Source organism: Pleurodeles waltl, chromosome 8 (genome assembly GCF_031143425.1).
Source record: "Pleurodeles waltl isolate 20211129_DDA chromosome 8, aPleWal1.hap1.20221129, whole genome shotgun sequence".
NCBI lineage: Eukaryota > Metazoa > Chordata > Amphibia > Caudata > Salamandridae > Pleurodeles > Pleurodeles waltl.
Genome location: NC_090447.1, coordinates 1,482,503,592 through 1,482,516,463, shown reverse-complemented (window position 1 = coordinate 1,482,516,463; position 12,872 = coordinate 1,482,503,592). Strand labels below are relative to the sequence as shown.

The 12,872-nt window shown below is 42.9% G+C and overlaps 1 protein-coding gene across 3 annotated transcripts in view; it reads right to left on the bottom strand.

Moving 5' to 3' along the window:
- Positions 1-12,872, bottom strand: part of GRAMD1C (GRAM domain containing 1C) — a 1,284,216-nt gene that overhangs the window by 100,088 nt on the left and 1,171,256 nt on the right. For all 3 annotated transcript variants that reach the window (XM_069202670.1, XM_069202671.1, XM_069202672.1), the window contains one exon: positions 2,411-2,468. In XM_069202670.1, the coding sequence (XP_069058771.1) occupies positions 2,411-2,468 (58 nt within the window). The remainder of the gene's footprint in view (positions 1-2,410; positions 2,469-12,872) is intronic.

The following is a 12,872-nucleotide window of genomic DNA, read 5'->3' as shown; positions in this document are numbered from 1 at the left end:
ATGAAGAGAAATTTCTTCCTCTTGTCTGTCATGATGTAAGATTTGACATCTCTTATGGGCCAGAAAAAAGTCAACTAACCTCAAACAACTCACCCTAAAGTGTAGCTGAGGGTAGGTTTGGCACAATTCTAGCTCGGTTGAAGAAAAGGTTGAATTTTCTGACATATAATATGTGGTGTGGCTCCTAAATAGTGAGTCCAGGATATCACAGGACACTAATATTGTGAACAAAAGACTGAGGGACAAAATATCAAAAGGTAAGTATGTATAGCTTTTCTATACCTACCTCCAAGTACATGTACCTTGGCTATACTTGAGTTAAGAATACCTCTATATTTTGCCAACGATCTTAGTGTGACACCATATTCTTGTACTCGATATTCAAAAGTACAATCCAAATATACCAAGATAGCAGAACTCCTTCTGGGTAGTCTGGCACCTGGGGGAGTAGAGCACTTCCTATTCATTGGCTGAAGTTTGGGTTGTTTCTAATGAAATTATAAGCAACTAAACAAACACTGCTGTTGGACCTATTGCCATTAACACTGTTCATCAGCATTTTAAAAGTACCCGGTATTCATAAGCTAAGGAACAAGCAATAATTCAAGCATGTAAATCTATAGGCCTCGAAAAATCTTTAAAATGTTACTAGACCTGCAGGGCGAGGAGCTTGAATAATCTACCCGACCAAACTGTAATGTACTTGACCCGGAAACGGGTCTCAAACTGTGTGATCCTACGTAAATACTGTATTGTACAGTCACCTTTTTCTTCATTCTCACATATGAGTGTACCTTCAAATATGTGAGTTCAGCATTTTTGCACAAAAAAAAATCCTCTTTTGTTTGATTAAATACACTAAACGTTTGCTCCATGTATGATAAATATAGGCCACATATGGGGTACACAAGATCCATGATTGACTTGTCTCTTAGTTTACTAATAGCTTTGCCATCAGGGCAGGAGTGTTTCTCAGTTTATGTTTAAACACTCACTTTTAATAAATATATTACAAAAGCATGATGTGAAAGTGCACTGTCATTTACAGACATTACATTTCCAAGAAATGTCCAAAAGTCTTCCCACTAACTTGCAGCTTTACTGATAAAACTATATGGTGTATTAACAATAATCTGTGAAAATTGGGTTTCAGACAACATTTATCATTTACACATCACCAAGTGAAGTGTTCTGACTTTTTTCATCCTATTAAAATATTTTTTTCATTTTTCATCACACAGGAGTACATTAAATGGCCTTCCACAGCTACTGAAATATATTTTGAAATGTTTGTAAAGTTGACTTAGTTATTTAAATGTTGTGTGCTAGAAAACAACTGATACCAAAAGCCTTTCATTTCACATAGGTCAGACAGTTCTCCTTACAAAATCCTGGAACTCTGCAGTCACAAGGAAAAGTATTTGCATTGCAAGAAGACAAACTGACTTTTGACCTCTGTCTCTGAAAACAGAGCAAATGTGACAAGAATAAGATTTACATTTAAAGGCATCTTAATTGCTAATTCAGTTTCTGACTGAACAGAACACCTGTTCTTTGTCCACTGGCCAGAAGAATGGAGTGGAATGTGAAAATAGCTTCACCTCATAAAATAAAACTGGCCATAGCCAGTGATCCAGTAGATTTTTCGAGCCCTGAATATCTAAATGATCCAATGCTGGTGAACCCATGTGTTAATGAGGGCGACAGTAAACAGTGACATTTTCACAGCATGGGTGTATGGTTGTGTTTAAGCTCTGCTTTTTATGCTAATATGTCATGCCGAACCGTCTCAGGAGCACAGTTTATAGTATTACTTTAGTAATAATGCTAAGTATGCATATACAACACATTCAAACCTGAGTTGCTTTTAATAGGTATTATCTAAATCAATGGTCCGTCGTTTAGTGACCTTAGAAGGATCAAAGACTGAGTCAGCACTGTGTGGATTTCAACCTAGGACTCAAAGGCCTAAGGGCAGGCCCTCTACCCATTGAGGTATTTTACCAGCTAATGGTGGACTGACCTAAGGAAAGGCAAAATACACGATCAGCTCAATGGTCGGGGTTAAAATTAAAATGGTATTAAGATGGTGTTGTACCTTAGGAGTACGTAAAATATGCACTCAATTGTTGGCTTTGTGTGTCGTTCTGGGTTGATGACCTGATGAATTCTACAGATTAAATTAAGGTTTTAATTCATAAACAATGAGGTTTATACGGTTTCAGACAGAATAGTATGTATTAAATAAATACTGCTGCAATGTAACCGAAGAAAATCTTCGTAAAATATATTCTTTCAAACATTGCATCCAGGCCTTTTTTTCAAGCATAACCTTCTAAACGGATTGCAAAGAACTGACTTACAAGTCGTAGCAAAACGTCAAAGGTGATTTTAAAAATGGAATACTCACAATAAGCTCATCACCATCACGATCGTTGTATTTCTGCTGCTGGTTTCTGATCTCCTTCCTAAAAGGCAAAAACGTGGATTATTAATTGAAATGGTAAAAAAACGAGTGACGTCTGTCACTTTGACTGTCACAAAAATCAGTTTCTCCACAACCTACACTGCCGGTCAGAGATGGCTGATGCATAAGTGTGTTTTGCCTCGGCCCATGGCTCCATCCTGAGGCGGTTGCTATAGAGTTCACTTTCACCTAGACCCATACCCCCTTTCACCCTGAAAAAGATCTCAAACAATTCAGTAACTCGCCATGGTTGATATGCAGTACAGTACCTGGACTGGAAGTAGAGATGGCTGGTAATCCTATGCAGTTCATTTTCACATGGACCCTCGATACCCATGTTGAAATTATGACTACTGCTATCCTAAGATGGTTCTTCTGCAGTTCAGCATTTCCTGGACCTACACAGTGTCTGATAGACAGTCACAAGAATCCTGAAATGGGTGGTGCACAGTGCAGGGTCTCCAGAACTTACACCAAAATCCCACTATGGTGGCTTTATAATCCTGAGATGCATGCTATTCTGTTCAGCGTGTCTAAGACCTATACCAGGATCCTAAGACATGATGTACAGTTCAGGGTCTCCTGGACCTATACAGTGTCTATTAGACTTTCAGTAGACTATATAGTTCAGTGTCCTCAGAACATACATCAGAATCCTTAAGACTACTGCTGTACAGTTCAGTATGTCCAGGAGGTACTACCAGGATCCTACGATGACTGCTGTAGAGTTAGGTGTCTCCAGGATGACATAAAAATCCTAAGCCAGCTGCGAAACAGTTCAGTGTTTTTCAGACCTACACCACGCTCTCAAGACAGCTAATGTACAGTTCAGTGCTTCCATGACCATGATCAAGAATGTTGCTGTACAGTTTAGTATTTACTAGACCCATACAATGTCTCCTGATCCTGTACAGGTCAGTGTCATTTGGACCAAGACAGCGTCTCCTTGAGAACCCTAAGATGGGTGCTGTAGAGCTAAATATTCCTGGGACATGGTCAATATCCCCTGGACCTTCAACCGAGCCCTCAGACAGCTGCCATACAGTTCAAAGTCTTCTGGACCTAAATCAGAAACCTAGTACAGCTGCTGTACAGTTAAGTGTCTCCAAGAGAAACACCAAAATCCAAGATATTCGTTGTACAGTGCAGTATCTATTGGATCTTTATCAAAATCCTAAGACAACCACTGTCCAGTTCAGTGTCACATGGACCTCTTCAAAGTCTCCTGGACCTTCAGCAGAGTCCTAGGATAGCTGCTATACAGATATTTTTTAAGTTCCATTTTTTAATTCTTTACTACGCAGGAGCCAGATCTGTGTCTCTAACATCAAAGACCACAATACCTAAAATGAGGGCCTCACCACTGATTGTGTCTTCCAGAAAGGCCAGAAACTGTGCAACCCAGGCAACCCAAATATGTTGCATAGATAAGAGGAGGAATCAGATCAGCGAGCAAGGTTTCATATACGAGAGTTGGCTTTAATCAAAAAATGTAGCTCACAAATATCTTCAAACATATTTTTACCCTTAAACATACAGTGGCATAAACTGCTGCATCATCAACAGAAGGGCTCACAAACAACTCCATGCAACAATCCAAAAAACACTAAACACTATCACCTTGGTGGTATTCACAAACAAGTCATTTACATTGAGCTAACAATGATTCACAGACCAACTCAACCAATCTTGGTCTAACTTAAACATTACATTTCTGAAAATACTCCTCAACTCCTTACACAACTACCAACAGTAAAAAAAAAAAAATCAAAACCGACATTACTGATGTTAAATCTTCTTTCTTCCAAAAACAAACTCGACATGCCTTACACTGACCAAGAGCACTATTCAAAATAATCAGAGGCAATGTGAAAAAGTCAAGTCAGTGAAAAATGATCACAATTTCTAAATTTCAATGACAAATTGATTGCCCTCAGGTCAAACATCAAGTTTTTGTAAGAGTGACTCAAGTTTGAGCCCCCTCTACCAAGTGCACATACAAATGGTCAAAATGCTCACTAGTCACCATAGAATATTTTTTTAAATCACTGGAATCTTTAAGCCCACTATTAGCTACCCTAAACCTCTATCACCCAGAACCACCAAACATTTTTCCCTTCTGAATGATATTTGGCTTCACATAATAAACTCTGACATACTACAAGTTTTATTCATGGGCACCTTCAACATTGGTTAATTAAAACTACTAATCAAGAATCCTTTATTCGACCTGTAATCATGAACACCTTCTGACACATATTCTGATGACTGGGAAGGCTGGGTGCCTCACCTTTCTGGGTTAATCAGCGACTCTCAATTCAATTTATTATGGGAGTATAATCAAAAGCCTTGAAACGTGAATGGGATTTTATATCAAAATGCTTGAGTGATTCAACTCCTTCAGCCACCTCAGAAAGAACCAACATGGCTTATGACATTTAATACCAACAACAATAATCATACCATGTTTCCTATACTACCTACCGTACTACATCTATAGGCATTCTCAAAGATCCATGCAACAGTCTATTATTTTTAATTTGCACATGGAATCACTGGGCTCTCAGTTGGAGGGATTGGGGTTTTCATTCACCTGTACACTGATAAGCTTCAACTCTACTTATGGATATCAGAAATCAACATCCTAAATAAATGTGAAAATGATCAAGGATATCAGTCAGTACCTCATAGACAGATCCAGAACAATGATCTACTTTTTACCCTAACAACACTCTGCCAAACTGAAACGGCTATTGGAACTAAAACAATTAGTAACTTCTTTCTTTCCTAAGACAAAATCCTATAAATCTGCTACAGCCTCATATCTCACAGAGGATGTGCATCTCAAGAACATCACAATATTAGGAAATTAGCATCTATACATGGTGCAGAAGTTAATTTACTTCTCACCACACATGACTTCCACACACTGATCCACAGAATGAGCATACCTTGCACTGACTTCAGAAATCCACTGGCTTTAACTGTCAGCAGCCTCTTACTCAGCTACCAGATTCATCATTAGTTCAAAACGTCTTACTGCACTACTTTGTTCCTCAAAGAACCTCCATGTGGAAGCATTAGTCAGTTAGCCTGCATCACTCACTATAACTCCAATTTAATAGTCCAAGATGGGAAATTGTCAAAAGAAATTCAAATCAATCTTCTTCTGGAGCAGCAGTCATAATATACAGTTCTTTCTTCTTAAGTCTTAGCATCTGGCTATCACTACTGTACTTCTGTAAAAATCTCACAATACTTCTCTTTCCCAAACCCCTCAGTGCCTGATGCCACTTTTGGCCAATTTGATGTGTATTTGTCCACTTTGCCTTCATTTTTTCATTTTCACAGTGTTTTGTAAGGGCACTTCTAATGGTATGTAGAGCAGGGTCTGCAGAACCAAATAAAGCAAATAAATACAAATAAACCACACAGTTTTGCAAGGGAGTTAATACCATATGATTGATCCCTTTCAACAGCCTCAATTTAAACCTAACTCTCTCAGCCCTTCTTGATATATGATCTGGACTACGATTTAGGAAATCCCATTGATTTATTTCCAGAAATTTATATCCAGCAAGCCAACCAAGATTGCACCACCCATCATATGAAGATGGGTATAATGAAACTTAATGGACGAGTGTGCTAGGCCAGATTGAGCTAACTGTAAGAGATACGGCAATATTTCCTCTGGTGGTGAGACTAGAGGGTCAATCCGACGCTGATCACACCAGGCACAGAATCTTTTCCATTTACACCGATACGTCTTGTTCGTGCTATCCGTTCTAGCCTTCGACAAAATATCCCTGCAGTCCTGCGGGATATTCAAATGTGCAAACTCTCTGTGGTGAGGAGCCATGCTGATAACCGCATTGACTGCGGATCGGGGTGCCAAACCTGGCCGTTGTTCATTGTTAGTAATTGAGGTAACGGCTACAGTGGAATATGAGGTTTGACTGACAGAATGAGGAGCTCCGTGAACCAATGTTGGCGCGGCCACTACGGGGCTATCAGTATCAGAGTGCACGGTTCTGTTTTCATGTTTGTGAGGACCCTTGGGATCAACGGAATGGGAGGAAAGGCGTAAGCAAAGATGTCTGACCAGACTATCGAAAACGCATTCCCCCAAGATCCCTTTTGGTGATGCCAACTTGCGAAGAACCGGCATTTGGCGTTGTCCTTCTTCGCAAACAGATCCACCGTTGGTGTTCCCCACCGGGAAAAAATCTGGTTCAGTACTGTCTGGTCTAGCTCCCACTCGTGGCAGGCTGATTTTTGCCTGCTGAGTGCATCTGCTGTCTTGTTGTTTATTCCAGGCAAGTGTACCGCTGATAGTGTGATGCCTTGCTGCGAGGCCTAGTTCCAGATCGCTTGGGCTTCCCTGGAGAGGGTGAGAGATCTTGTGTCTCCTTCTTTGTTGAGATAGTGCATCGTAGTGGTGTTGTCCGTTCTTATCACCACTCGCGATCCTGAGATTCTTGGGAGAAACGCTTGTAAGGCCAGGTGCACTGCCCTGAGTTCTAGCCAATTGATATGCATTGATGCCAGATGCATTGGCCATTTGCCACTTATTTTCAGGTCCTGTAACACCGCTCCCCAGCCTTCCAGTGAGGCATCCGTTGTTATGGTCCACGGGGCTGGCTGTTGAAGAAACGAGAGGCCGATTGACAGATGGTGCTTTTGAGACCACCATCTGAGAGTTATGATCATTATCGGAGTTATTTGTACCTGGTCTTCGAAAGTGCCTGATACTTGGAGCCATTGACGATTTAGCTGCTCCTGTAAGGGGCGCATCTTAAGCCGACACAGAGGGATCAGAGTTATGCATGAAGACATCATGCCCAACAGTGATTTGAAGAGAGGGACAGTAACCTTTCATCTTCTCTGTATGGAATTCACTAGGGTCAGTAATCTTTGTTGCCTCTCTAACGTGGGACATGCCATGCCGGATTCTGTGTTCAGTTTTGCTACCAGAAAAGTAACATTGCGTACTGGTAGAGGGTTGGACTTCTCCCAGTTGATTGTGAATCCGAGATTGGTCAGTAAGGAAACGCACTTTCTTGTTGACTTGTGTGCTCCTGCGTAAGACTTTGCCTTTATTAACCAATCGTCTAAGTATGGAAAAACCTGGTGCTTTCTTCTTCTGAGAAAGGCTGCGACTGGTGCTAGGCATTTGGTAAATATTCTTGGGGCTGATTTGAGTCTGAAAGGAAGGACGCAGTATTGATAACGGTTCCCTGCTACGATGAATCTCAAATATTTTCTGTGGGCAGGATGGATGGGTATGTGGAAGTATGCATCTTTGAGGTCTAGTGATGACATAAAATCTCTTTGATTGAGACGCAGAAGGAAGTCTTGCAGGCTGATCATTCGGAACGATTGCTTTTTTAGGTATACATTTAGTTCACTTAAATTGAGGATCGGCCTCCAATCCTTCCACTTTTTCCAAATGATGAAGAACCTGGAATAAAATCCTGTTCCTCGTTGGGCCCGAGGCACCTTCTCTATAGCTCACTTGAGAAGCAGCTTGTTGACCTCTTCTTTGAGTTGCTGGGGATACCTTGAAGGAGTCCTGCGGGAGGGTTGGAGGGAGGTATCTGGATAAATTCTAAAGTATGGCCCCGTTCCACTAATTGTAGGACCCACTTGTCTGACGTAATGGTTTGCCATTGACTGAGGAATAAGGAGATCCTCCCGCCCAGGGTGACAGGAGGAGGACTGAGCGTAGCCGGCGCCTCGAAAACATCAGGTTCTACGAGCTGAATCTTTGGCCGGACGGGTTGAATGTCCACGGCCTGCCGGTCTACTATAGGCTGGTTGAGTCGGCTGCCTTTGCGAGTAGCATGGACGATACTGCTGTGAGGATGATGGATAGGAAGAATATCTCTGTTGTTGATATCCCCCTCTGTATGAGGGTTGGCCACGCCCCCTAGGACGAAAGGACGATCTTCGAATTTGCAGGGTCCCTAATGACCTTGCCGTGTCCGTCTTGATTGATTGGAGGGCTTTATCAACATGTTTTCCAAATAGTGCTTGGCCATCAAAGGGTAAGTCTAGGATTTTATTCTGGACTTCTGGGCGAAACGAGGTGGCTTTAAGCCAGCCCTGTCTTCTTAGTACAGCTGCAAGCTGTCTAAAAGCAGTGGTCGCTATATCCATTGCACAGTCTATAAGCTCTGCAGACGTGCGTTGACCTTCTTGTACAGTTTTATTTACCTCCGATCTCGCGTCTTCTGGCAGTTGGTTATAGTAAAAGGTGCAATATCTGACCAAAGCTGTCTGTCGAATCTAGACAAAATAGCCAAGGAGTTGGCAGCTCTAGCTACTAGGCTAGCCATAGACTAAAACTTTTTCCCTATGTTGTCTAGCCGCCTACCCTCCTTGTCTGGGGGTGCGGAAATCGGGGCAGAAGGATTCTTCGATCTTCTCTGAGCTGCCTGAGCTACTACTGAATCCGGAGGAGGATGTCCTGTTAAGCATGTTGGTGCATCATCAGGAGCTTTGTATTTTTTATCCAGACATGGCAAAACTGCCGTGAATGTTGCCGGATTATTCATGACTTTAAGGCCCTCTTCCCACAGGTAGTTCACCATCAGGATAGAGCGCACAGACTTCTGAAAGGGCTCTTTAAAATCATATAGGAAACAGTCTGTTTGCTTCGTAGGTAGCGGTAAGGCAAAACGCTTGGCTGCCCTCTCTAGAAGATTGTGAAAACCTCCAATGTCTTCTGGTGGGGATTTCACCTTCGAATGAGAAGGAGAAGAAGGAGCAGGGATAATGTACTCCTCCCACTCTGAGTGAGTGTCCATGAGCTCTCCTCCTTCCTGATCCCCTTCTGAGATGTCGGTGTCTTGGGGAATTGTCATGTCCGGAGTGGCCACATTTGTGAGATGCAAGGACGTTGGTCTCTGATGTGGAGTAGGAACACCAGAAATGGGCGATGGAGGAGGCTGTTCTCCTTGAGGAGGAAACCTTCTGTTGTAATCCACTAACTTCGCTCTAAGGCCAGTAAGCAGGTCGGAAGGAATATACGCCCCCTGTTGATATTGCTGATGCTCCGAGTAAACCTGGGGATCATAAGCTTCCTCATATTCCTCCTCTTCCTGGTACTTTACATTCAATTCAGAAGGACTGTGGACTGTTCCAAAAGGCCCGTCTTCATCTGAATCTTCGTCTCCCTCCAAAAGATGTACTGGCACAAGGGAGGATACCTTACTAGGTGATGTGTGGGTTGGAGTTAACTTTTCTCCTCTTTTTTGATGTTTTTCCCTCATCTACGGTGTCGTCGACGACGTGTAAATCGACTTCGTCATTGACGGTGCCGTCGACACTGGACGCACAGTTATTTTAATAGCAGAAAGCCTCGCCGACGAGTCTACCGTCGACGACGGTAGGGCTGACACTGACATCAGCGCCGTCCACGATGACGAGGTGTAGACGGTCGTCAACGCTGATGTCGTCGTTGCAGTTCTCGTCGACAGTGGGGTACTTGTTCTCGTCGACGATGCCGCCGGCGGAACTGTCGACTATGGAAATCCAGAAGTAACTGTTATCGTCGGCAATGCACCCACGGACGGTGCCGTCGACGGGGAATCCGTTGACAAAGCCTTTTTTCCAGTCAGAGGATGGCTTTTTGAAAGGCACAGATGGTGGAACAGATGAAGACTTTCTGTGCCTCTCTGAACTGGAAGAATGTCTTTTCCCCTCTTTACTTGAGACTTTAGTTGGGGAAGAAGATAGGCTGCGACCCTTAAAAGACCCTGAAGCAGTCTTTTTGAGGGCTTTTCTTGAGATTTGTGAGGGAGATCTAGAGCGTGATCTTGCCCTTTTAGATGATCTCTTAGATGTTGATGATTCCTCACTCTCAGAATCAGAAACTGGATCCTTCCTATGTTTTAGTTTCTGCAGCCATATTAATAATCTGCCTTCCCTGTCTTTTAAGGTCTTAGAAGAAAAAGTACGGCAAATCTTACAGTCTTTGGCTGAATGATCTGGGTACAGGCAGTAAATGCAGTCTTGGTGAGGGTCTTCAGAATGAAGTCTTTTCTTCCCACAAGTCTTGCAGTCTCTGAAGAGACTCTTCTTTTCCTTGTCAGACATAGTTGAAAAATAGCTGACAAATCCAAATAAATGAGTTTCTCTGAGAGAAAAATAGTTGAATAAAGGTGTGAAGACAGAGCAGAGCTCTGAGGAGACTCCCTAGCACGACGTGCAGTAGAAAATCTGAGGTGCTAGAGCTTCTCTCAGGAGGTTCTGAAGGGTGCTGTCACCTGATTGGTGGAGGATCAGGTTTGGTCCTTTTCACAAAATGACTCTGATAGACTATGAAATTGAAGAGGCCTAGGGCCTTTTTTCTCTTCAATATGTTTTAACATTACTTGTGAAAATTGTACCGGGACTCCCATCTCGACGACGGGGAATGATTCAAGCATGTGAATCTATGAAAGTTCCAATACTGGAGTAAGTAATGTATTTGTACAAACACATACAGTAACACAGCATAAACACTACAAAAGGACTCCATACCAGTTAAAAAAAATAAACAATATTTTTCTAAATCAAACAAGACCAAAACGACAAAACTCCAACATCCACATTTTTTAAAGTAAAAAAAAAAAGAGTCTTAATCCATAGAAATCAATGAATGCATTGTTTTAGCACAAAGTACCTGGTATGCATCAAAAATAAAGTCGCACTGGTGAGCGTGCATTGGAAAAGCAAGCAATGCATCGATTCCTTATTCGCAAGTGAGGCCGTGCTTCGATTCTTTCTCCACCGGGTAAGCGATGCATCGATTCTTTCCACGCAAGTAAGGGATGGGTTGATTTCAGGACAAGCAGCTTCAGGTCTGTGCGGTGATGTTGTAGACTTCGACACCCGCGGTTGATGCGGGGAAAATTCCAACGTGCTGTGTGAAGGGTTCGCATTGAGAACAGGTACTGCAACAATTCTCCAGCCACAAGTCAAGCGCTGCGTAGAATGTTCAGCCACTGAACAGAATTTTCAGCTGCAGGACACACGCTGCATCAATTTTTGTGACTCGCACACAGCAGTGCTTGGATTTTCCCTCGCAGGTTACCAGCTTCCACTTCTAGGGGCCCAGGGACTGGATTTGGCACCACTTAGCAAGTCATGACTCACCAGAAGAGCCCATGTACTGGCAGATTAAGTCATTGATGTCCTGGAGACTTCAGAACAGGGGGCAAGCTCAGTCCAAGCCCTTGGAGAATCTTCACAAGCAGAATCCACAGCAAAGTCCAGTCTTTGTCCTCTTTAAGGCAGAAGCATTGACTGCAGGCCAACCCAGCAACACATACACTGCAAAGGTGCAGAACTCCTCCTCCAGCTCTTCGCCTTGGCTGAGGTTACTCTTGATCCAGTAGTATTCTAAAAATCTGGGGTTTTGGGTCCACTACTTATACTCATTTCTGCCTTTGAAGTAGGCAAACTTCAAAGGAAAGTCTCTGTTGTTCACAAGATCCTGGCTTGCCCAGGCCTGGCCCCAGACACGCTCCAGGGGGTTGAGGACTACATTGTGTGAGGACAGGCACAGCCCTTTTAGGTGCAAGTGTCAGCTCCTCCCTCCCCACTCTAGCCCAGGAAGACTCATCAGGATATGCAGGACACATCTCAGCTCCCTTTGCGTCACTGTTTAGAGGGAATTCACAAACAGCCCAACTGTCAGTCTGACCCAGATGTGGATTCCAAAGGCAGGCAGAGGACCAGAATGGTTAAGCAAGAAAATGCCCACTTTCTAAAAGTGGCATTTTCAAACAGACAATCTAAAAAAACAACTCTACCATACAAAAAGATGTATTTTTAAATTGCGAGTTCAGAGACCCCACACTCCACATCTCTATCTGCTCCCAATGGGAAACTGCTCTTAAAGGCTATTTAAAGCAGTTCCCATGTTAACCTATGGGAGGGATAGGCCTTGCAATAGTGAGAAGCAAATTTGGCAGTATTTCACTATCAGGACATGTAAAAAACACCAGTACATGTCCTACCTTTTAAATATGCTGCACCCTGCCCATGGGTCTACATAGGGCCTACCTTAGGGGTGACTTACATTTAGTAAAAGGGAATGTTTGGACCTGGCCAAGTGGGTACACTTGTCAAGTCGAATTGGCAGTGTCAGGCCACACACACTGCAGTGGCAGGTCTGAGACATGTTTACATAGCTATTCATGTGGGTGGCACAATCAGTGCTGCAGGCCCACTAGTAACATTTGATTTACAGGCCCTGGGCACCTCTAGTGCACTTCACTAGGGACTTACTAGTAAATCAAACATGCCAATCATGGATAAACCAATCACCAATACAATTTAGACAGAGAGAATATGCACTTTAGCACTGAGCAGTGGTAAAGTGCCTAGAGTCCCAAAGCCAACAAAAACTGGTCAG